A 25,058-nucleotide genomic window follows, 5' to 3' on the forward strand; every position below is an offset into this window, starting at 1 on the left:
TGTATCCATGGATGCCTCCAACAGTGTGTCTGCGCTGTGGTACAGGACGTCCAAGCCGCTGGGGAAGGTAAGGCGACGTCTCCAAGACCTCCGCATCCCTTCCTCCTCCTATGATTTCATATCTAGCAGCTCCACAGTGGACCTGAGCCACAACGAGAGCGCTCGTCTTGCAGCGGACTGTCTGCTCAGCCGGGGCTTGGAGGATTACCACGAGGTGTTGAGAGCAGAGGGAGAAGTGGACTTTCTGTCAGAGCCAGAGAAGAATTACATCCTGAAGAATGGGAGGGATAGTCACACAGGTTAGAAATATTTCCGTGCATCTTTAATGTTCCCATTATCCCAGGTTGAGTTGCTTTAAATGGTTTTCTGTCTCATGCAGATGATCCTAGTGAGCAGCATGATGATGGCAAAGAGTTGGAGAGTTTATCTGCTGGCTCAAACTCTCCCACACAGTGCTCTGAAGTGTCAGCAGACAGTGACTGTACTCTGGCAGAGTCAGGTCAGTGTCAGCTGAAAGGTACTAATGGAGTACTAAATATTTTGTAAAAGTGTTTAAATCCTCTGTAGGTCAGTGCACATTTTGGGGGCAATGTATTTTTGAGCTTTCTGTTGCAATTCACTGCTGTTTATAGTTTTCTTTTGCTCCTTTTCATAGACGTGAAATCGAGCGGTCCTGTGTTGGTTAAACAGATGATTCAAGTTTTCTTCCCCTCAGACTGCAGAGCAGCTGGCATGAAAGACCTGGTTAGGCAGTTCATCAGAAAGGCTAAACTGGTATGCCTGGATGTGTCTGTGTGTTTCTTTGTGTATGTTTGTACATGTAAAAAGGAATATAGCATGCATACCCGCGCATGTGAAATAAAAACCCAGTGCTGGATCTTGTGAGCTGAGGCAGTGTGAGTGATCTCTGTGACTGCAGGTGTTTGGTAAAGTGATTCCTCAGTAACTCATAACCACGTGTCTATAGGCCCTGGCTATAGTGGTGGACAGCTTCAGTGACGTGGAGCTGCTTTGCGATCTTCTGGAGGCGAGCAAGAAGAGAAACGTGTCTGTACATCTGCTGTTGGACCAGCTGAACCTGAACCTGTTTGTTAGCATGTGGCAGGACCTCAAACTCGACAGTAAAAACTTTCCTGTGAGTCCACTCGTCATTCTCTTTCTCACTACCTTCAAATTGCAGCACTCTTCTGAAGAAATCAAGAGTAAAAACGTTAAGTATCCATATACATGCTTTATATCTTGTTCTTTTTTTATCTTGTAACCATGCAACCTTAAATCAAGCCTGCCAGAGAACCACAGTATCTCTGATGCAACAGTACAGCACAAGCAAACACTGTACATGGAAAGCACCTTCACCGAGCTCTATATGATGACCATGCTGTTTTCTTTTCATGAGCCAGCATTTGATCTTTAAGGGACTTTTCCTAAAACACGCTGCTGCCACTGGATCATGTAACAAAAATGGCTGATGCCCATCCCTGTTGTTCTGGGATGGGCATTTTAACTCAGTAATCTGTAGTCTAGGCAGGTACCACAATTATCACTTCCAAATTAGGATTTGTTTTCTTAGCCCTGGAAGTTGCTGCTTAAAAGACTGCTTATGACAATCAGTAAACAAATGATATGTTTGTCAAGATAAATATCTACATCCATCAATGATACAGCAATAAAAATACAAATGATACAGTTTGTGTTAAATAATTGTGTGTGTGTGCACAGAAACTGTCAGTACACAGCGTCTATGGACAGACCTACTGTGCAAAGACAGGCAGGAAGCTGAAAGGTCAGATTGCAGAGAGTTTTATCATCAGTGACTGGACTGAAGTGCTGACTGGTTCATACAGGTATAAACATGCAGGAACATCATCATTATCAACAATTTTTGTATGTATTCTCTTAAATTTTCTGTTGTACAATTAGTAACCGTGTGTGTGTGTGATCGTGTGATCCCTTCAGCTTCTCCTGGTTGTCCTGGCAGGTCCATCGGAGTCTTGCTGTTCTGTTAAAGGGCAGCGCAGTCACATGTTTCCTGCAGGAATTTCACAGGCTGCACTCCAGCTCCAAACCCGTCACCGGCTTTGTCACCTTTATCACTGTGCCCCACACTCTTTGCCGACACGCCACATCACATGCGGCTCTTCATAGCGATACTGGTATCAGTAAGCAGACATCAAACCAGACAGGTCTTCAGTGGGACTGGAATAAAGATGCTGAAAACACTCAGACAAAAGCAGCTGGGACAGTTCTACATAAACCCCAGAGCCCAGCACTGGTGAGCAGCCGGGGGGATAACCAACCTCAGCACAGAGCAGACACTGGTACACAAATCCAAAGAAAACCTCTGCAGCTGTACCCGAAGCCTTTGATTCAACCAGAAATGGAGCGTGAGGTGCAGAGTAAATCTGTGGAAAAGCCCAAATATACAATGGAATCTGGACACACAAGGCATAATGAAAAAGAGAAGAGCGAATACCAGATTCAGAGCCACCTAAACCTGCCTGATCATACCCACTACATCAGCACTACAGCTGAAAAGAATGCAGCGATTCAAGAGTCAGACCCTCTGCACACTGTGTCCCCGACACACAGACAGCACAGGACTGTACTCTGTGAAACACCTTTGAAGAATTCAAATCTTGATCCTGCAGACGTGGCTACCGAAGGGCTCTTCTTTCAGCAGAGGAACAGAAACACAAACCCTCTGAGGACTGCTGCAGACCTGAACACACAGAGAGGACAGCGGAGCTCCTCACACAGTTTCAAACCCAAACCGGAACTTCAACATGATAATCCCAAACTCCACCCTCCTCCTACAACACAACACAAACAAGCAAACACCACTCATCAGTTTCTTTTTACACCTCTAAGAGGACACACACCTGGTGTGCAAACCAAATTCTCCTTTCTAGAAACCAGGAGGCAGGCTCAGCCACAGAGGTACTACCAGCCCCAGCTCCAACCACAAACTATCAAAGAGCTTCCAGCTTCAACAGGAGCTCATCTTAGGCCTCAGCTTCAGAAAGACCCAAAGCTCTTTCTTCCAGGTACAGCAGCCCAGATTAATCTTCAGTCCCACGCTTTCCAGCAGCCTAATCCCCTTTGGAGGCTAAACTGGAGCCCCCAGAATCATCCTATGGAGCGTCACAGCTCCTTCAGGACCCCCCATAGGATGGGACAGATGGCTGGCTGGGGGCCTTTACAGAGCAGCATGAATACACCACTGAGAAGAAGCAAGAGTATGAACGAGAGACAGACAGCAGGGTTCAGTCTAAACAGAACGTTTAGCTAACTCTATATTGGTCACATTTATCCACCCACAGACACACAGGAGCTGCAGCTATAAAAACAACACAATATCCTCATAAGTTTCACTGAGCTTGGGTGATATTTTAATGTAAACCTCTTGAAATTATACTAGACCAAGAGATGAGCTTATTATTGCTACAAGTCCAGCAGCTGTATCTGCGTATTTTTGTTAAAATAAAATATAACTTCATGACAACGTGTAATCTGTTACATGTCTTTAATCCTGAAAGGTGTGTTAAAGTAGAACATTTGGGGTAATTTTACAGCCGCTACACACACTCACGAAAGTGCTTTCTGTTATTAAACATCTGCTAAGGTTGATGTTGAGTGGAGCGATGTGAGGAGTTAATCTGTTGCCACTAACGTGAAGAGAACAAACAACAAGCCTACACTGTCCTGAGAGATTTTATTATCTGCATAATGCTCAGAACAGCTTGTCTGATACAAACAGCATCTGAAACAGACTTTTTTTTATCAGAAATATAGAAATACTGTGTTTAAACTAACAACCACAAGCAACATGTGAAGCAGAACATGAAGCAGTTAAAATAATTCACTTTGTTTCATGGTTTAATGCAAAAAAGAGTCACTGCTGTATAGTTATTGAAATAGTGATGGCTTAGTCACTATGCTCTTTGTCTGAACCATCTTCAGCTGGTTCTTCACTTCCTTCCTGTCTGTGGTCACCTTTGTAAACAGTCAACACTGCAGCATGAGGATATTGTGCCCGTCAGTCTCTAACACGCCTGTCAGTAAGATCTTGTTCCACCAGCGCTGTCTGAAGATGTGCAAAGAGACACTGGTCAGGCTCTCCCCATCCTGGTAGTCCTTCCTCATCTTCTCTGGGATCAGGTCCTCTGACATCACCAAGATCAAAGAGAGAAAAACTGTTGGTTTATAAAAAGGAGCCAATTTAATCCAAACTGTCTGGAATTTAAGCCTTGTGACAAGAGCAACTTTAAATACAAAAAAACCTGAAAAATTACATTTTGTAGGTCTTAAAGGCAAATTAAATGACAAAATAAAGGTGAAAGAAAATTTGTCAAGTTCTTCTTAACTTTCAATAAAAACACAATGTAACACAGTGCTGACTACATCTGTGCACTTTGGCTGTGTGAAATGAAATGACAGAAATGTCCTTTTTAATGAGACAACTTGTTGGGTAGGAAACATGGAAATGAGCAAACTAGGATCAAGACTCGGGGAAATATTCAAATACTGATGCTGCTGATAAAAATGTAAACTGATGGTCATCAATGGACACTTGTTTATCAGCTATAAAAGTACCAGTTAACTAAGCTGGATGTTTTTTCATGAAGTGTTTGATATAAGAGAGCACAGACTAAATTGAATGAGTGACAGTACCTGATAGTTTCCTTGTCTCACAGCCAGCTCACCTCTGAACTTGTAAACTTTCTGCTTCAGTATCCAGAGCAGCACTGTGACAAAACCACTGCAGAGAGAAACAAATTTACTACACAAAGCTGTTAGAGGATGCTGCTCAGTCAGTCACTGCCAGTGAAGTGCATGTCCTTACTTTTGCCATGAACCAGCAGCTACTCAGCTTCCTTAATGAAGGAGTTACTGTGTTCACAAAGTTGGGTCTCCAGATCACCCATCCACCAGGTGGCGTGATGATGTGGTGAGATGAAAAAAAATGAATTGACAAACATTTGTGCTCCATTTGCAGTTTTATTTTTACAACAGGTTCACACATGACAGACATTAATAAATCATGTTTTAAATTAAGGGAAAAGATAACTAATTATTGATTCACATAACCATCATATCAAAATACATGCAGCAGAAGCTTGTCCTAAATGTAACTTCCGACACACAAAGGAGGCAGTGAAGACAGTTAAATAGGCTGTAGAAGATTGTTAAAAATAAACAATAACATGTTTCTGAGTGTTAATAGAAAAGTTCTGCTTAATTTCTCCACTGTTTATCTTCCTGCTACACTGAGCCTGAACCCATCACCTTTGATTTATTAGAGGAAAGTTTGCTACAACCCAACAAGCCACTACTGACACCTGTCTAACTGAATAAACAAAACCAACCCATGGATCTTCTTACACTGCACAGATGAAATTATATTTATCATAAACAGACTTCTTGTACCACAAATGGTTCCCACCTTTATTCATGGCAGCGTTCATGCCACAGACTGCTGTTCTTGTGTCATCTGGAGCCCACTGATCAAAAAATACACACTGATCGTTGACCCAGATCCAGAAGTCGAAGCCACAGATGTATTGAAGACCCAGCCAGACAAAGGGAGTGTCAGCCTTCTGAGCCGCCAACCCAACCCAGACCTGGGTCTCGTTATCAAGGATGGAAACCAGATGCATGTGTTCCTGTCTGCAGTGGTACCGGGCGTCTGCCCATGTCTTGTTCTCTTTAATCAGTTTAAAGGGCTCTAAAAGGAAAAACATCAAAAACATGAAACTTAGAAGCATCAAACCAAACAGTGTTTCTGAGTGTCTAACATGCTGCGTTAATCCAAGCACATAATTCTTACTGTCAACATTTACACATTTATATTGACTCTACTGACTGACCAGTTAACTTAGTGGGTAAGAATGTTTTATTGTACCTTTTTTTCTGCCTTTCATCGTCACCTCACACAGAATTAAAAACCCAGATGTGTTTTTGTACACAGTTACATAACGCCCCCACTTTGTTCCATTTTCACAGTTAAATGTTTTAGTTTCTCCTCTAGTAGTTGTGCTTATTGTTGCACACCTGTAAACAAAGACAAAAGGTTGGACAGATGTACAGAAAGAGTTTCTGGCTCTGTTTGATTAAATCATGCTGTAAACAGTGGAGACAGTCGAACAGCTGGATAATAAATGTGAGCTGCTGTCTGAGAACATTTTAGAAAGAAGGAAAACACCTACAAATAAACAACAAAGGAAAATGAGAATAAATAAAGATTTTTATATTCTTCACATATACTTGATTATTACTCCAAACCACATCACACCATATTAGACCTCCTATTTCATCTGATAGGACTGATACAGGGTTCTCTGTGTTTGTCATGGTCGGCTGTGTGGCAGGCAGGAGTGGTGGACCCAAAATGCAGGATTCTCAGGACACGAGGTTTAAACAGAAAATGCAGCTTTATTGCTGGAGCAGAACATCAAGATAAAATAAAACTCACAAAAGCAAACAAAACTCTAAACAGAGATGCAGGAGGACTGGAAATCCTAAACACGCAGCAAGTGAGGGTGAACAGCCGTTAACGACGCGGCGCTGACACAAAGACACACTGGGCTTAAATACACTGAGGGAGTCATCAAGGAGTTAGAGACAGAAGGGGGACACAGCTGGGAGAAATAAGACCTAACGAGACAGGGGAGAGGTAAAACTGAACACACTGACATGAGACATGAACTTTCAGAATAAAACAGGAAACTTAACAGACACAGAGAACCAGACAGGACACTGAACTTGACAGGCAGACTCATGAGCAGACACAATAACACCATGGACAGACAGAGGGAACACAGAGAAGTGGGAGCAGGCAGGCAAGGAACAGAAACCTAACAAATGGCAAAAATCACAACAGAATACACATTTGGAATGAACAAAAGCATAAGGAAACACAAAACACTGAGTCCTCAGACTCAGGACCATGACAGTGTTACTGTATTTAAAGACATTTAAGTGTTTGGTTGAATTTTATGTTTGACAACATTTTTCTCTATTCAGTTCTCATTTTCTCACTTTAATGTGATAGAAAATGTTGAAAATATTTTCCTCATTTGCTTTTGTTTTGCTTGTTTGCAGGTGTTTTCTAACTTGTACATCATCAGCCTCTCAGTATATCAGCTGTGACATCTATCATTTACATTCAATCAGCAAAATCAAACCACAGAGGTTTCTCTACAGTCACTGTGACATACAAATTTCACTACAAGCATAATAATCAAAGTGTTTTAGAACCAGAAAAAACTCCAATATTTTGTTCTTGGTTATTAAAATCCTTGAAATTATTCATGGACACCATCTAAAAATATTGGACTGACTGAGAACAGAATGATTCAAAGTAAGATGAAGGTATTACTCAGTGGTGTCAGCAGGATTTCTCTCAGATGAGTTCCCGATGAGGATGTGAGCGCCTCTTAGATCAACATTCTCTTGATTTGTGTTGTAAATTGTGATGCAGGAAATTTCCCATAGACCCAATAAGTCAACTGTCCACCAGGAGTTGGTCTCTTGTGCAGTGTGAGCAGATATCAAGATATTCCCATCAAAAGCTCTGTCAGCACTGAATTTGACACCATTCTTATCTGTGTAGACTGAAGACTGAAATGCCACTTTGTCATCCAGTTTGATAGTTTCCCAGCCTGGACTACATCCTGATGATGTAACAGAAAGTAAAGTTAAAAAATTAAAAAAAGCAATGTCAGTGGTAATAATACTTCAGAAATGGGCAATAGAAAACGGTCAGTGACTATGCAATCCCCAAAATTTGCTAGCATGATGTCAAGGCAGAATGGGTACGAGCAACTTCTTTTTTTGCCATGCCATGATGCCGCCTTGACCATATCAAAAACCACTACTGCACACACACACACACACACACACACACACACACACACACACACACACGCACACGCATGCAGATTATTCCCAAGCAGCATCACTACATTACATTGCAGTTAATGTTGAATAGTTATGCCGTTAGCCAGTGTTGGGGAGTAATGGAATACATGTACCGCCGTTACGCATTTAAAATACAAAATATTATCTACTGTACACTGTGTTCGTGTTTTCCTCCGAAACAATAAGTTCCTTTGGAGCAGCCTTTTAACACCTCTCTCTGTCTCAAACTTGACCCAGACAACAAAGTAAAGCTATTTTTCGGCTACAAGCCCGACACGGAACCCAATGTATTAGCCAGATGTCCCTTTACTACGGTTCAGAACCTTCCCAACACTGTCTTTAGCAAATAAAAATTCATCAGAATTAATAAAATTTTATAATTTGACTCTAAAAACATCCCGAAGGATGACCCAGTTTAATATAATCCACTCACACCCACACACCAATGACTGCATGTTTATAATCACAGGGATCATGTATCCTAATAACAGAATTCAATATAAATTTACATTTATAACATATTTATACAGATATTTGTAATATTGCTTTGGTCCAACAGAAAATCCCCACATGAAACATTTTCCCACAGATGCGACGTCTACTGTGATGCATAAATAAATGAATTGAGAAATAGGATATTATTTCCTTTACAAATAAGTATATTCACAACAGAAGCACCATCATACTTTTCGATATAACCTGAAGAAACTGATTAGAAATGCACTCTTACCTGGATCCTGTTGAGTTGATCTTTCTGTGAAGTTTCAGAGAACGATGTAAGAATGAGTGAATTACTACTTTTCCATTCTTTATAACGATCATTGAAACATCACTGTGCCAGGCAGGAACATCAAATGATCCACTTACCAATCAAAGTGATGAACAACAGACTCCACAGCATCTTTACTTTAGACTCTTTGCACAAATGTGTCCTCTAATAAGAGAAAGAAAAGACTTCTACCCTCACTCTGGAGTTTTCTGTAGACACACTGATGTTGATATGATCCCCTCTCTGAGTCAGAGCTGGATTTGTATTTCTGTCACTCCCCTCATAGCTGCCAACATGAAAATATTCATTTCTCCTGTTTAGACTCAGAGTGAGGCTGTTATGTTCAGTAGGCAAAGCATTCCCAGACTTTTACATCTGATTTGCAGATGTGAACATAGCGTGATTGTTATGATCACCATGTTCATCCTAGATTGTGCGTCCATCCAAGTAGCAGCACAAATGTAACATGTAACTTTCTAAATACAGAAAGTTACATGTTTTTGAAACTAGACGCTAAGTGGGAGATGAAGAACAAGAAAATGTTTATTGCTAAAGCAAAACTTGTCACAGACCACCAGGGGGCTCCACTTACACCCAGCAACAAGGGTAATGTTTTTGGGTTTTTGCCACCTTGTGAGTTGAGTTGTGTGAAGCCCAGATTAAAGTTGGAGTAACATATTAAACCCGATTCTTTTATCCCCTGAACTGAACAGAGAAAACCCGACTCAGTGTGGTCAAAAATAATTATTATTTTTATTCAAGAATTATTTCCGGAAAGGGATGTGCTCAGGCAAAATTCTGAGCAAATCTAAAGCATTACAAGCCAAATGCATATAATATAGTTCTGTCATACGTCACACACAGTTTCGATCAAAACAACTCTGCAGTACCCTCTGCCTAGTTTCACTTCCTGTCTACCTGTTCTTTTGCAACGGTGCACAAAGCGTGCAGAGTTTCCTGTCTTACACAGTACTCTGTGACCTTTAGCTCACATTATAACTCAGTGACGTTTTTCTACACTGGCCTCTATAAAACAATATAAACAAAAAATAAGCACTAAGAATATATATTTATTCTGTAACAAACACTATGGCATAATTTTTGTGCCTCTATTCTGAGCGCACTTAAAAATAATAAAAAAAAACACTAATTAAAAATTGCAAGTGCAAATGTTGCATTTTGAGGAGAAAATTATTTTGAGCAAAGAGAAGTTTAATTTGAGCGAACAAAATTCCCTTCAACAAAATTCAATTCATTAGTGAATGCTGTTGGTCCTCTTTCAATATTTGTGAAATCGTCTATCAGGAACCTTGGGGTAACCTTTGATTCTGCTCTTACCCTGGATGTCAACGTTAAATCTCTGGTTCGGTCCTGCTTCTATCATTTAAGAAACATTTCTAAATTGAGCCCTATAGTATCTCATACTGAACTGGAGATTGTTATTCATGCATTCATTTCATCACAATTAAACTACAGTAATTCACTGTTTACATGTCTAAACAAAAACTCCCTGGAGCGTCTGCAGATTGTCCAAAATGCTGCAGCAAGGCTTCTGACAAAAACATCTAAGTACTCTCATGTAACACTGTTGCTTATACAGTTGCACTGCCTCCCCGTTGAATTCAGAGTCCACTGCCAAAGCCTGTCTTAGGGGTAGTATTGTATCATACACCACAGCGCAAAAAAAAGGCATCAATGAAAGAACAACTCGATCTAGAACACACAATACAAAAACTGGAAGTACAGTTTATTTTATTTTATTTTATTTTATTTTTTTGTGTCCCATTTGGATCTTTAGCCATCAGAATTGTTGTCTTAAGGCCAAGAAAGATGCCAAGCGGATTTATTTTACCAAGTGGATCATCATGGCCTTGCCATATTGGTCCATTTGATTGACCTTTATTATAATTATGAATTTATTTTATTTTCGGTTGCTACAAACGGGACAGACATGACTGGGGGATAGGACAGGGAGAAAGAATGAAAGAAAGAGAGGGAGAGAAAGAAAACCAAAGGGGAGAAGAGACGGTGAGAAAGGGGGGAAGAAAGAAAAAACAAACAAACAAAACACCTGGATCACCTGTATGGAGAAAAAAAAACAGAAGAGAAAGCAAACAACAAAGAGCAACATGATAAAAAAAAACAGCACCATCACAATAAACTAGCTAGCAGTAGATAACAGTAGATACTAAATATTAAACGGTATTGTGCAGCACGCAAGATAGACAGCGCACAATGTGCTTTGAGGCAGCAGCCAAGAAAGGTGTAGTCCGCGTCTGTGAATACCCGTGTGTACACCTGTGTGCATACCTGTGTGGATCAACATGCTTGTATTCCAAAGGTTTCTCCATGTAATGATCTGCTAGGGAGTGTGGGGAGCCACAGCCCCGTCCTCCAGGGTATGAAGCAGGTATGGAGGAGATCCAGGCCCCAGATATCCAGAGGCCCCAGAGTACAAGGACCCGAGGAGGACCACCAAAGGGGGGGGGGGGGGGGGGGGGGGGGACCGTGCCACCCTCCTGGGAAGAGCTGAGTAGAGCCCCAAACGAGAGGTCACCCCGCAGCTACGGAGCAGAGGCCAGAGGGGGTTGCAGTGGCGTGCCCGCGGGCTCTGCCGGCAGCCAGCTGTGCCAAGGAGGACCGAGCTTCAGGCCCAGAGGCCAGAGGCCTGAGGGCATCCCGCCCCCCGGAAGGAGCCCAGCCGGGCCACAGGTGCCCGGCCCCGCCAATCAGCCACCAGGAGTGAGCCGGTACATACATGAGCGCCCAGACGACAAGGACCACCAACACACCAACGTCTGAGGGCATCAGCCACCGGCAGGGAGTGTGGTGAGGGGAGATAGGCCTCCGTACTTTAGAAGGCCTGAGATGTACCCAGAGAGGTTGAGTCTAAGACCCAACCTCACATATAGACACAGACGAACAGGCACACGCGGACACAGACGTGCATTCCCACCCCATATGCACAACCAAATACTCGGCACTCACCCAACGTGTAGACAGACACAAATAGACACTGCACAGACAGTCGCACTCCCCAAACATACTCTATATCTACTATAGTAGATAGCAGTATAGCTACTGCTACTACTGCACATTCACCCAATGTATATACTGCATATATATATATATATATATATATATAATGTTTTTCCTCTACACCCCCCCCCAATTTTTTTGCACATGTCGAGGAGCGTGTCAGGCTACATTTCACTGTGTGTTATACTTGTATAACTATGCATGTGACAAATAAAGAACCTTGACCTTGACCTTGATATCCCAGGTCCAGGTAACCCCGCTCCCAGAGGGGCAAGCCGCACCTAGACCCAGGAGATGTAACCCTTCTCTCTGGGGTGGAGGCAAGCGGACCACCTTATCTGCAGTAGCAGGGAGGCCCCGCATTCCAGACCCCAGTCTGACGGCCAGCACCTCCTCCCAGCCCCCCAGCCCTGACGGCTAACAGAACCGGGGTGAGTGAAGACCTCAAACCTCCCTACGCCCGCTCATATGTAGTGTTGCTGTGTGCTGTTCTAAAGTGCATTTAAAACTCAGGAGAGCATGGTACTTGCTTCCTCTCAGAGAGCAGCATGGCTCCTCCCAAAAACCCTTAGTGTCTAAATGCATTTAAAATTGAGGGTAGGGCACCAGCGCCAGAGGTGGGTTGGAGTACACCGACCATCCTCTGGATGCTGTAAAACGTGCCCACCCCCAAGGCCCTATATTTATGTGTTATGTGAGAGTGTGAGTAATTTTGATGTCTAGGCTGCAGAATAAAATTGAGGCACAGGCGGCCAGAAGGGGACGCGCTTGCTTCGGCAAGCGCGTACGCTAAATTGGATACGATACAGAGAAGATTAGCATGGCCCCTGCGCAAGGATGACACGCAAATTCGTAGAGCGGGAATAGGGAGGCAGCTGAGGATGGGGAGGGAAGAAAGGGAGGGGCAAGCGGCCCCTCCCTGGGGACAGCTCCCCCGCTGGAAGTACAGTTTAAAGTCACTAGGTCCAAAACTATATTGAACTTAGAAGCAGCCTGCTCAGTTTTAAACCAATTCTTGTCGTTTAGTGGGCGACGAGCGGCGGTGGTCGTCGGCCGCGCAACCAGTACGCTGCTGTAGGTGCCGCAGGTTCTCCTGCTTGACCAACGATTATCTTCCACGCTTTTCGATCTAAGGCGATGGTTCTTGCCTGCTCGAGGTCAAGTTGAAGGGCCTTGAAATCATCCTGGATTTGTTTCATCCATGTCTTTTTTGGTGCATTTCGATGCACCCTCCAATCGGTGGGGCAGGTCAACCAGAGTAGTCAAGTCAAGTTTATTTATAAAGCACATTTAAAAACAACCAAGACTGACCAAAGTGCTGTACAATAAAATACAAATATAAAATACAATAAAACACAAGTACATAAAACACCTCACTGATAAAACAATAAGTTAATACAGTAAGTTAAACCTTGCTAAAAGCCAATGAGAAGAGGTGAGTTTTAAGAGCAGTTTTAAAAGTTCCTAGGCTTGTGGAGAATCTGATGTGAGGAGGTAAACTGTTCCACAGTCTGGGTGCAGCCACAGCAAAAGCCCTCTCTCCCCTAGTCTTTAATCTGTACCTGGGAACATCTAAAAGCATCAGGTCTGCTGACCTCAAAGATCTCCTGGGGCAGTAAATGCAAAGAAGCTTTGCCAGGTAAGGAGGTGCAGTACCGTTAAGAACCTTAAAAACCAGCAGTAAAATTTTAAAATCAATTCTAAAAGCAACTGGGAGCCAGTGGAGAGAGCAGAGGACCAGAGTGATGTGGTCTCTCTTTTTGGAACCGGTCAGCATGCGAGCAGCAGCGTTCTGCACCAGTTGGAGGCGATGCAGACAGAAACGATCTAAACCAGCATAAAGGGAGTTACAGTAGTCCAGCCGTGATGTAATAAAAGCATGGACCACCCTTTCTAGATCGTTCCTGCACAGGTAGGACTTGACTTTAGCTAAAATCCGTAGATGATAAAAGGATCCCTTGACTACGGAGCTGATTTGTTTATCAAATTTAAAAGCACTGTCAAAAGTAACACCGAGGCTCTTAATGGAGGAAGTACATTTGGAAGTTAGGGGTCCCATAAAATCAAAGAGTAGGCCATGGGGGTAGTGGCTCTGGTCCATTCGACAAATGTGGCCAAACCAACGGAGTCGGCGGCGCTGGATTAGGTCGCCGATCGTCGGTTGGCTGCCGCAGCTGGTGAGGATGGTGTCATTCGAATGACGGTCGCGAAGGGAAACGCCGAGAACGCATCTAAGGCAACGCATTTGGAAAACTTCGAGCTTGCTCAGGTCGTGTTTGAGCATTGTCCACGTCTCCGCGCCGTAAAGAAGAGTGGGCAGGATCAGGGTTTGGTAAAGGCGGATCTTTGTCGCCAATGAGATGTTGTTCTTCTTCCAAACGCACCAGTGCAGGGAAGCGAACGCTGCGCTGCCTGCCCAATTCTGGAGTGTATCTCCACTGATGATGCCACTTTCTTCTCCTCGACGAGGGACCCCAGATATTTAAATTATTGAACTTGTTTGATCTGCACACCGTTGAGGTGGACGATCGCTGGTGAGCCGTCAGTGGTCAGGACTTTGGTCTCGTTGAGATTCTATTGGTTTCGAGCCAAGTTTCCCCACAAATGATCCACTTACGAATCAAAGTGATGAACAACAGACTCCACAGCATCTTTACTTTAGACTCTTTGCACAAATGTGTCCTCTAATAAGAGAAAGAAAAGACTTCTACCCTCACTCTGGAGTTTTCTGTAGACACACTGATGTTGATATAGAATAGAATAGAATAGAATAGCCTTTATTGTCATTGTACAGAGTACAACGAAATTGGAGTGCCACTCCCTTGGTGCAAGTTTCAATAATAAATATAAATGTAAAATATAAAAAGTACAAAAAAACAATCGTAAGTACTCAAACAATAGTATGTACCCTGACCCTTTTGTTGACGGTGACATTGTCAACACAGTTCCTGATGTACGAGAGTACAGTGTCCGTGTACTCCTGGAGGTTGTGGCTGGAGAATAAATCCCCTCTCTGAGTCAGAGCTGGATTTGTATTTCTGTCACTTCCCTCATAGCTGCCAACATGAAAATATTCATTTCTCCTGTTTACACTCAGAGTGAGGCTGTTATGTTCAGTAGGCAAAGCATTCCCAGACTTTTACATCTCATTTGCAGACGTGAACATACCACGATTGTTATAATCACCATGTTCAACTTACATTGTGCGTGCATCCAAGTAGCAGCACAAGCAAATACCTCAGTATACCGGGAAATTTACTTCACCAGTGGAGGCTGTGTGAATAAGATATATTCAGTGACATTTGGTCTACTTTAAAGAAAAAGAGCCACTATTAACAATCAGTCATTCATTAATAAGCTGCCGGGGAAAAAACCTTCACAAGTCCATCATTGTGTCTACTTTCTGCTCTGCATTTAGTCGGGACTTCATGTTTTATGCAGAATTATTTAGAGCAAAGCGCTTCTCACACTGCGAGTATTTGTGTGTGCATGAGGGTGGGAATGCATGTTTGTGTCTGTGTGTGCCTGTATCTCTGTCTATGTCTGTCAGTCCCCCCACCCCAGGTGTGGGGGCCAATCTCCCCGACCACACTGGATGGAAGGTGGCGGGCCCTCAGACCTCGGGTGGCTAAACCCAGGCCACAAACACGCTCATGCACACAGATACACACTATATCTCTATCTAGGTAGCTCTAACTAAAGACCTACCTAGATTACTTAAATTACACAATTGAAAGCATATGTGTTGTGATGCCTCAAAGGCATTTATGTTATTTATCTTTAATGTTTGCTTTAAAATAATTCTTTTGTATGTATTTAAGTTAAAAAGAACAGTAAAAAGAGTTAAAAATGTTAAGAAGCTTTAATTTTGAAGGTGAACTTGCTAATAACCTCACTTCCTGGTGGGTTACCTGTATTGCTTCATTTCCTGTTTAATTCCTCTTCCTGGTTGCTCTAAGAGGGAGAGGGACATGCGGTCTTGCTCTGAGGCTTATCCACAGCCATCCACTTGGGAACATTGTTCAGGCAACGCCGTAAATGTATATATTTAATGATGAAGGTGTTAAAAAGGCATAAATAGCGGTATTTGTTAAAAATTATATTTTGTTTGTGATTCATGGAGGTTGATTTGTACATGTTAAAAAAGGCAGTTTTGATGATCATTACTGTTGCTAAAGCTAACACGAAGGTGTAAGGTCACATTTTGAGTTATTTCGTGATGCAATATTTATGTAAACGATCATTTTTTCTATTCTGTATTTCTTTTCAACTACAGTTTTCACCGCTTGTCAAATCAAGATTCTGAGTAAAAAGTCAACTCTACTCGGACTCGTGTATTCATTGACAGAGGTTTAGCTTGGTGTTTGATCAGAGTTGCTACACTCTGCAACAGAACACTACAGTGAAAAGGCGGCACTCGATGGTCCCACGTGTTCGTGATGGCAGCAAGCAACAAGTCATCAGTATCAAATACCAGGAGCAACGTGACATCAGCATCATCTGTAAGTGCGGCTCGCGCCAGAGCTAAAGCAGAAGCTGAAGCAGAAGGTACGAGCATCATATGCTAGCCAGGAGGCTAAATTAAAATTGGAAAAGGCTGCTAGAGAAGCAGAAAGGAAAACTCGAGAAGCTCAAAATCAGTTGGAAGCCGCTAGAATTGATACAGAGCTGGAAGTGCTAACATTAAATCGTGAAGCAGACGCAGCCATCGCTGAAGCACAGGTGTTAGAAGATGTAGCAGAAATGCATGGAAATGTAGAAAATGTGAAATCTGAGTCAGAAGACAGGCTTAGATTGCAACGTACTAGTGAATATGTTGCTCTCAAATGATCAGAATCAGTCTACCTTCGCACCAGTATCTGTCCCACCTGTTAAATCTGTAGACCGTGCAGAATCACAAGACAGTCTCAGAACATGGCATCCACCTGTAAGCTTAGCGGAATTCCAACATAGCAATAGCAAGCCCAAGCCTGAAGTGGATAATGGGACGCATCCACCCACAACAAACCTGTCTAAACTGACTAGAGCTGAATTGAAGACCGACGTCGAAAGAGCAAACCCTCGCACGTATATAGGTGCTCAATCACAAACACCCCGGCATATGCTTCCAATGAGCGTGTCACAACCACCAGACCCTCTGGCACAATATTTGGCGCGACGTGATCTCGTTACGTCAGGACTGTACCAATTTGATGATAAGCCAGAGAATTTCCGTGCATGGCGGTCCTCATTCACTAACGCTGTGGCTGAGGTTCAACTTACAGAAACACAAGAATTAGACCTCATGACCAAATGGTTAGGAAAAGAGTCTGGACAGCAAATAAGATGCATACGCTCAGTGCATGTGAATAATGCTGGTTTGGCTCTGCGCAAGGCATGGGAGAGGCTGAATGACTGCTATGGTGCCCCTGAAATGATCGAGCAGTCACTGTTTCAGAGACTTGACAGTTGCAGCCAAAGATCACATCAGATTACGTGAACTTGGGGATTTGCTTATGGAGATACAAGGCGCCAAGGAGGATGGATACCTCACTGGGCTGTCATATCTAGACACTTCCAGAGGTATTGGACCCATAGTAGACAAGCTCCCATATGGGCTCCAGGAGAAGTGGGTGTCATCTGGGTCGTGGTACAAAGAAGAGAATAACGGCTGCTTCCCTCCCTTTAGTTACTTTTGTAACTTTGTCTGTCATGAGGCAAAGAAGCGAAATGACCCCAGCTTTATTCGTCAAAGCAACGGCGCAAACCCCACAAAATCAGAAAGATTACCTATGAAGAGCTTTAACACCAACAAGTCTATCGCAGTTCACAAAACAGATGTCTCTACAATCAACAGCGACCCTAACAAGAACTGCCCATTGCACAATAAACCTCACCCACTTAAAAAATGCAGGACATTCAGAAACAAGTCCATGGATGACAGGAAGGCCTTTCTAAAACAGAAAGGAATATGCTTCAAGTGTTGTTCTTCAACTTCACATGTTGCCAAAGACTGCAAATCTTCCGTGACATGCTTAGAGTGTGAAAGCATCTATCATGATGCAGCCATGCACCCTGGCCCACAACCTCAACTCACCAAGGCTCCTCCACCACCACAAGAGAACGGCGGGGAGGGAGAAGATGACTCTAATGTAACTGATGTTAGAACCAGCTGCACAGAGGTTTGTGGCCCCGGCCAGTGGGGTCGTTCTTGCTCTAAGATCTGCCTTGCAAAGGTCTACCCCAAACATTCAAAACACAAAGCCATTAAAGCTTATGTAATTCTGGACGACCAGAGCAATCGCTCATTAGCCAGGCCAGAGTTCTTTGAGCTGTTTGGTGTGGAGAACAAACCACTCTTATACCATCTCAGAACATGCTCCGGCGTCATCGAAACGTATGGCAGGAAGGCAGAAGGATTCCAGATAGAGTCGTTGAATGGCAACGTTCTCATACCTCTTCCACCACTCCTTGAGTGCCCTGAAATCCCTAACAATCAAGCTGAAATCCCAACACCAGGTGTAGTTTTGCATCATCCTCATCTCCACCATATAGCCAAACACATCCCTGATCTAGACCCAGAAGCAGAGATACTCCTGCTGCTCGGGAGAGACGTGCTTAGAGCACACAAGGTCAGGCAGCAAGTTAACGGGCCGCACAACGCTCCCTTTGCACAACGTCTCGATCTAGGCTGGGTGGTGATAGGGGAGGTGTGCCTAGGTAATGTGCATAAGCCAATAGTTGACACATTCAAGACCCATGTGCTAGACAGCGGTCGCCATTCCATATTTCAGCCCTGTGCAAGTTTCATGCAGGTCAAAGAAATACAGCCAAGCTTCAACGAGTCTAACAAAATGCCAGAGAGGATGCTAGGACACACAGTGTTTAACCAATCTGAACATGATAACAAACCTGCCCCATCAATAGAAGACATCCTCTTCCTAGAGATCATGGATACAAATGTCCACAGAGATGACACTGGTAGTTGGGTTGCTCCATTGCCGTTCAAAGAACCACGGCAACGTTTGCCAAATAATAAAGAGCATGCGGTTAAGAGGTTTGAATCCTTGCAACGCCAATTCAGGAAGAAACCCGAGATGCAGAAGCAATATGTGGCATTTATGGAGAAGATCATTGCCAACGGTCACACAGAGGTGGCACCACCCTTGAGGGAAGATGAAGAGTGCTGGTTTCTTCCATCATTCGGGGTATACCACCCACAAAAGCCCAACCAAATCAGGGTGGTTTTTGATTCCAGCGCTCAGTACTGCGGGGTCTCCCTCAATGACGTGCTTCTGACTGGTCCCGACCTCAACAATTCTCTCTTGGGTGTCCTTCTACACTTTCGAAGGGAGAGAGTAGCTATCCTCGCCGACATCCAACAAATGTTTCACTGCTTTTTGGTCCATGAAAGGCACCGCAACTTCCTCCGGTTTTTGTGGTATGAGGACAACGACCTCACCAAGGCAGTTATTGACTATCGCATGAGGGTTCATGTCTTTGGCAACTCACCATCTCCGGCTGTGGCCATCTATGGTCTGCGAAGAGCCATTGCTGAAGGTGCCCAGAAGTACGGTGCCAACACAGTGAAATTTGTGGAAAGGCACTTTTACGTGGATGATGGCTTGGTGTCTCTCCCATCTGAAGCAGAAGCAATCAAGCTTCTCCAACGGACTCAGGCGTCACTTGCTGAATCAAACCTCCGCTTGCACAAGTTTGTGTCGAACAGTCCAGCAGTCACTGGAGCTTTCCCGCCAGAAGATTGTGTCGCGCTCATCAAGGATCTGGATTTGAGCGGAGAGACAGCACCCATGCAGCGCAGCCTGGGTTTGCTTTGGGAGATCAGAAAAGACACATTCACATTCTCTGCATCAACTATTATCAAACCTTTCACCCGACGTGGAGTCCTCTCTACCGTCAATAGTGTTTTTGATCCAATGGGTATGCTGGCACCCGTCACAATCCAGGGACGAGCTCTTCTTAGGGAACTTAGTTCGGAACTGACTGAGATGCACCTCTCCCAGAAGACAAGCTGAAGAAATGGGAAACCTGGAGAGATTCTCTTCAAGTCCTAAAGGAGCTTCATGTGCCACGTGCATACACATCAACCTCGCTCACCAAAGCTGTGCGTACAGAGTTGTTTGTATTCTCAGATGCCTCAACTATGGCCATTGGGGCTATCGCTTACTTGAGAGCCATCCAGGAGGATGGAAAAGTGGAAGTAGGATTTGTTATGGGCAAAGCCAAATTAGCACCCCAGTCTGAACCAACAATCCCGAGGCTCGAACTCTGCGCTGCTGTCCTAGCAGTAGAAATGGCGGATCTCATCCGGGAGGAGCTGGATCTGAAATTGGATGCTGTCAGGTTCTACACGGACAGTAAGGTGGTACTCGGGTACATTTGTAACATGACAAAACGCTTCTACACATATGTCCATAACAGAGTCCAACGTATCCGACAATCTACCAGACCAGAACAATGGCATTATGTGTGCTCGGAAGCAAACCCTGCGGACCATGCATCCAGATCTTTGCCTGCATCCCATCTGACACAGAGTTCTTGGTTCACCGGACCTTCATTCCTGCATCAGTTATCTGCAGAAACAACACAAACCAGTGAGACGTTTGAGCTCATCAACCTGGGAAATGACTCAGAGATTCGACCACAGGTACGCACCTACACTACTCATCTGAAGGAACCTGTACTTACCCCTGATCGCTTTCGCCGTTTCTCCACCTTTACCTCTCTACTGCGAGCAGTGGCTTTCCTTATCCATGTGGCAAGATCTCACAAACATTCAAACCAAAACAGCAGGTGTACAGGATGGCACACATGTCGCTTACCTCGTACTGTGGATGAAATAGCTCAAGCAAAACATGTCATTCTGCAAGCAGCACAAATGCCAGCCTTTTCCAAGGAACTGTCAGCCTTCCAAGCAAACAAAGTGGTGCCCACAAACAGCCCGTTGCATAAACTCAGTCCAACTTTGGAGAGTAGTCTCATCTGCATTGGAGGCAGACTGGAACATTCTCAACTAACGTGTGAAGAAAAGAACCCAGTAATCCTACCCAAGGACAGCTACGTTTCCTTACTGCTCGTACGACATCACCATGAGCAGGTGAGACATCAGGGTCGACATCTCACAGAAGGTGCAGTAAGGGCAGCTGGACTGTGGATTTTGGGTGGGAAGCGACTAATCAATTCAGTCCTACACAAATGCGTAATCTGCCAGAAGCTGCGTGGGAGACCGGAAGAACAACGTATGGCTGACTTACCGCCGGAACGTCTCAAGGTTTGCCCTCCCTTCACATACGTGGGGCTTGACGTCTTTGGGCCTTGGTCTGTTGTAACCAGACGCACCAGAGGAGGACAGTCAGAGAGCAAACGGTGGGCCATGATGTTTAGTTGTTTGAGTTCAAGGGGCGTCCACATTGAGCTGATTGAGTCTATGGACACATCTAGCTGTATAAATGCTCTCAGGCGGTTCTTCGCTCTCAGAGGCCCTGCAAAAGAACTTCAGTCTGATTGTGGGACCAACTTCATTGGAGCTAGCAAGGAGTTGGAGATGGATAATACTGTACAGGGGTACCTCAGCAAGCAAGGATGTAGCTGGAACTTCAGACCTCCACATGCTTCCCACATGGGAGGCTCATGGGAACGGATGATTGGTGTTGCCAGGAGAATCCTTGATTCAATGCTCTTGCAGCAAAAGAGTCGCCTGACCCATGAAGTGCTGTCAACACTAATGGCAGAAATTACAGCCATCATCAATGCACGTCCACTCCTACCTGTGTCTACAGACCCACACCAACCTTTCATTCTTTCACCAGCCATGCTCCTCACACAGAAATCAGGAGTTCCACCTCCTCCAGGAGATTTCACAGATAAGGACCTCTTCACAAAACAATGGAGGCAAGTTCAAGCACTCGCGAACCAGTTTTGGGCCCGTTGGAGCAAAGAATACTTACCATCCTTACAACAAAGACAAAAATGGACAGTGACACGCAGAAACCTTCAAGTTGGGGATCTGGTCCTCCTCAGGGACAAGCAGACCATCCGCAACTACTGGCCCATGGCCATAGTCACAGCAACCTTTCCTGGGAAGGATGGACATGTGAGAAAGGTTGAAGTAAAAACGACCGACCAAGGTGACACAAGAACCTTCCTTAGGCCAGTTGCAGAAGTAGTTCTTCTTCTGCTGTCGAGATGAAATATTATTTTATATTCATAATCCTTATTATTATTGTTGCATCATTTATGATTTATCATTGTTATCATTTCATTGACACATTTATTGAAACTGGTGAGGTTATATTAAAGTCTGTATTTCAGGTGTTAGCATAAGCACATAATCTTTCATTGCAGGTGCAACTGTAATCATGTTATACACATATTGCATAATTAAAGGGTTGAAGCTCGGTTAAGTTAATTAATGGTTTGAAGCTACGGGCAGCGCGATGTCTGGCCGATCAATGGAGCAAAGTTCAGCTATTGAAAGGTTGTCTACATGTTTACAGTATGATTTACTACATATTGCCTGTGTGCATTCGGCAGGCTGCACTGGAGTTTGCCTGGTAACAGATGATGTGGGGGGGGGGGGGGGGGGGGGGGGGGGTGTCGTGCACTTAGATTAACGACACTGGTCGAACTCCCTCCTGTGGTCTGCCAGGCCCTCTTATTGGCCTCTCTGGGATCTCTCGCAGGTGTGATCAGTTTATTATCAGGTAGGGGCGGAGTCTTTCCAGGACAAGTCACCAAATAAATACCATTAAAACATGCAGTAAAACTCATAAAAATAACCCAATGTACAATATTAAAACATTAAAAAGACAAAACACAACAAAAACATGCACAACAAAAAACCTAGGTAACTTGTCTCTCTCCACCCCGTGACACAAACATGACACATCAATATTTCATTAGTGTTGTCACATCCTGTAAGCAGAGTCTGCCTGTGTCTTTTCCCTGGAAATTAATATTTCCAGCCAATATAGGCAATCCATCAACATGGCTGGAGAGTTGGTAGTTATATACAGTCTGTATAAGTGTGGTTAATCTAATGATCATTTGTAAGGAGATGGCAGTTACTGTGAATTCACAGCAGTTACACAGTGATTAGTAATAAAAAGCCAGTGAGAGTGAGTGGATTTAAGAAAGTCAGTGACTCAGGTGTGTCGCTTGGTTTGTCATCTGTTTGTGAGACTGGAGGAGACGTAGAAATCCTTTGTTTTAAATCTTAGTTAGGAAGGTTCCTGTTTGAAAACAAGCACTTTTTGTGAGAAATGCAAGAAGTACATCTGCAGAAAGCACACAGTTACATTCTGTCCATCATGTGGACAAAATAGAAAATGTTGAGCATTGAAAAACTGAGAACGTTGGGCAAGTTCAAAAGAAATGTGTTTGTAAGAAAGAAAAACCAAATTGTTCCTAAAATAGTTATGGAAAGTCTAACTGTTGTATGTCTGTGTTCTACATGTTTATCTAATGGAAAATAAAGTTGCTATTGTTTTATTGCAGTTTTTGGATAATTCTGAGTGGATTTACACAGTACGGATCTAAATGACCCGCAACAAAATCAATGTCAATTGTTTGTTCTTCAACTTAATACAAGGGTTAATTTCCAAAACTTGCTTATGATCTTCAATTTGTAGCAGATCCAGTATCACACAGCAGCTGGAGCAGTCTCCAATGGAGGTCAGTCCACTGCTGCCACCTGTGGCCAAGTACCATAGCCTACTACTAGATTAACTTGTGACACATCTGCACCTGCTGCTATGATCACATTGAGTAGAGGCTGAGTGGCTGCACTTACCCCTGGTACATCCAAATCTACCCACAAACATGTTGACAGATACAATCCCGGCAATGTGGATTGTCAACACTGAAAACAATCAGTAAGCAAAGACAACAGGGATCACTTTCTTCTGTTTATTTAGCACCCACAACATTTGTAGTCGCCTTCTGCACAGGGGAAGTCCACACACACTGTGTGGTACCACTTTCCACAGAAGGTGCATTCAATCTGCAAGACTGAATGAGATTGTCAGAGTCATTGTCTGACTGTTTATTACTAATCACCCACTGTACATTCACAGTAACTGCCATCTCCTTACAAATGTTCGTTAGATTAACCACACTTGTACGGACTGTATATAACAACCAACTCTAACATGTTTGTTCGCAGAGAAAAGACACAGGCATACTACACTAACGACATGTGATGTTACAACACTAGTGAAATATTAGTGTCATTTCATTCATTTCAAAGGTTTATTTGCATGACGCACAAACAGACACAATTGAAAGGTACAAATGTGCATGACACGAATTCAAACGTGGTGCAGATGTGTGTCACAAGTTGATCTGGCTGTAGGCTGTGGCACTTGGCCAGAGGTGGCGCTGGTTGACTCGAGTCCATGCACAAAGTAAACTGCACGCTGTAGTTGTGAAGCAAAAACGCTGAATTTGGAGAAATAAACCGTGGGGGGGAACGATAACGACGACAAGAGTCTCCCGATCGTTTACTCTTTCTGTCCTGTGAACAACATCGGTGTGGTATTACTTGTTTGCTGTTTTCGCGATTGCGTCGTGCGTGAGGATATCACCAGGTAAACTCGCCACATTTTTAAACATTTAGTTGTTCAACAGCATCAAGACTGACGGAGTGTGTTTGAGATAACCTCACAAGTGTCACAGATGACACATTTGGCGTTTTTTTTGCTGGTTTGTCGGTAGCAGCTCCTGAAACGCAAGACTGCCGCACATCTGTTCGACTAACGCCAGTTGATTTAAACGCCAGTAGATCTGGAACACCGGTGCTATCCTAGGCCCAAGCGCGCGTCATTTGTCTCGCCCGAAATCCGGCTTACTTCTGCTCGTCCCCCAGCTGCGAATCTCCCGCACCGCAGCAGAATATTCCCAGTTGCCTCTCTGCAACCAATTCGCCAGTGTCTTCAAGCTTCCCTCGAGAATATCCTCCGATCTCTCGGTTTCTATCGCCGCCGCCGCCACCTGCCACCATCTACTTTGCCAATCCCTCGCTCTGTCCTGCCAGGTCTCTGTGACCTGCCGGGTGTGTGCAATTAGTGATCAGGAGGGGCTGGAGTCTCTCCAGGACAAGTTAATATATACAATAAAAACATGCAATAAAATCATAAGAACAAAAAACTGTACATTATTAAAAAATTAAAACTAATAAAACACAGCAACACATGCAAAATAAAATCACTTAGTTAAACTTGTCCATTCCACGCTGTGACAATTATATTTTTGAATTCTGTCTCCTTTTTTAGCTTTGTTTGGGTGCTAAAATAAAAAAATTTACAAAAACCATCTTGAAGAATTTTTTTCC

General features: G+C 43.8%; 2 protein-coding genes and 1 non-coding gene across 3 annotated transcripts; 2 read left to right on the forward strand and 1 right to left on the reverse strand.

Moving 5' to 3' along the window:
• The first annotated feature begins 7 nt into the window (after positions 1 to 7).
• Positions 8 to 3,502, forward strand: LOC146563688 (uncharacterized). Its single transcript, XM_085290937.1, has 6 exons — positions 8 to 299; positions 380 to 499; positions 656 to 774; positions 968 to 1,135; positions 1,720 to 1,844; positions 1,957 to 3,502. The coding sequence occupies exons 1-6, from the start codon at positions 8 to 10 to the stop codon at positions 3,287 to 3,289; spliced, it is 2,157 nt and encodes a 718-aa protein (XP_085147063.1). The 3' UTR covers positions 3,290 to 3,502.
• Positions 3,503 to 3,562: 60 nt separating this feature from the next.
• LOC146563689 (fucolectin-7-like) lies at positions 3,563 to 8,925 on the reverse strand. The gene is made up of 8 exons (XM_085290938.1): positions 8,788 to 8,925; positions 8,651 to 8,674; positions 7,379 to 7,673; positions 5,903 to 6,051; positions 5,444 to 5,725; positions 4,844 to 4,890; positions 4,672 to 4,759; positions 3,563 to 4,193 (listed from the first exon to the last, which is right to left on the reverse strand). Exons 1-7 carry the CDS (start codon positions 8,819 to 8,821, stop codon positions 4,700 to 4,702), a joined length of 891 nt encoding a protein of 296 aa, XP_085147064.1. The 5' UTR covers positions 8,822 to 8,925; the 3' UTR covers positions 3,563 to 4,193; positions 4,672 to 4,699.
• A 3,567-nt stretch (positions 8,926 to 12,492) lies between these two features.
• LOC146563690 (U6 spliceosomal RNA) lies at positions 12,493 to 12,601 on the forward strand. The gene has a single exon (XR_014894516.1). It is a non-coding gene; the product is annotated as a U6 spliceosomal RNA (small nuclear RNA).
• The last annotated feature ends 12,457 nt before the right edge of the window (positions 12,602 to 25,058 follow it).

This window comes from Mchenga conophoros, linkage group LG11 (genome assembly GCF_057382185.1).
Source record: "Mchenga conophoros isolate Kocher_MC1m ecotype Shallow Benthic linkage group LG11, M_conophoros_male_GT1.1, whole genome shotgun sequence".
Lineage (NCBI taxonomy): Eukaryota > Metazoa > Chordata > Actinopteri > Cichliformes > Cichlidae > Mchenga > Mchenga conophoros.

Excerpts from the sequence above, each read along its gene's own strand:
- LOC146563688 (XM_085290937.1), top strand. The coding sequence starts at position 8 with ATGGATGCCTCCAACAGTGTGTCTGCGCTGTGGTACAGGACGTCCAAG. Across the intron at positions 300-379 it reads TGGGAGGGATAGTCACACAG|ATGATCCTAGTGAGCAGCAT; the intron begins GTTAGAAATATT and ends TGTCTCATGCAG. Across the intron at positions 775-967 it reads TCATCAGAAAGGCTAAACTG|GCCCTGGCTATAGTGGTGGA; the intron begins GTATGCCTGGAT and ends ACGTGTCTATAG.
- LOC146563689 (XM_085290938.1), bottom strand. The coding sequence starts at position 8,821 with ATGCTGTGGAGTCTGTTGTTCATCACTTTGATTG. Across the intron at positions 8,675-8,787 it reads GTTGTTCATCACTTTGATTG|AAAGATCAACTCAACAGGAT; the intron begins GTAAGTGGATCA and ends GAAACTTCACAG. Across the intron at positions 4,760-4,843 it reads GCTGCTGGTTCATGGCAAAA|TGGTTTTGTCACAGTGCTGC; the intron begins GTAAGGACATGC and ends TTCTCTCTGCAG.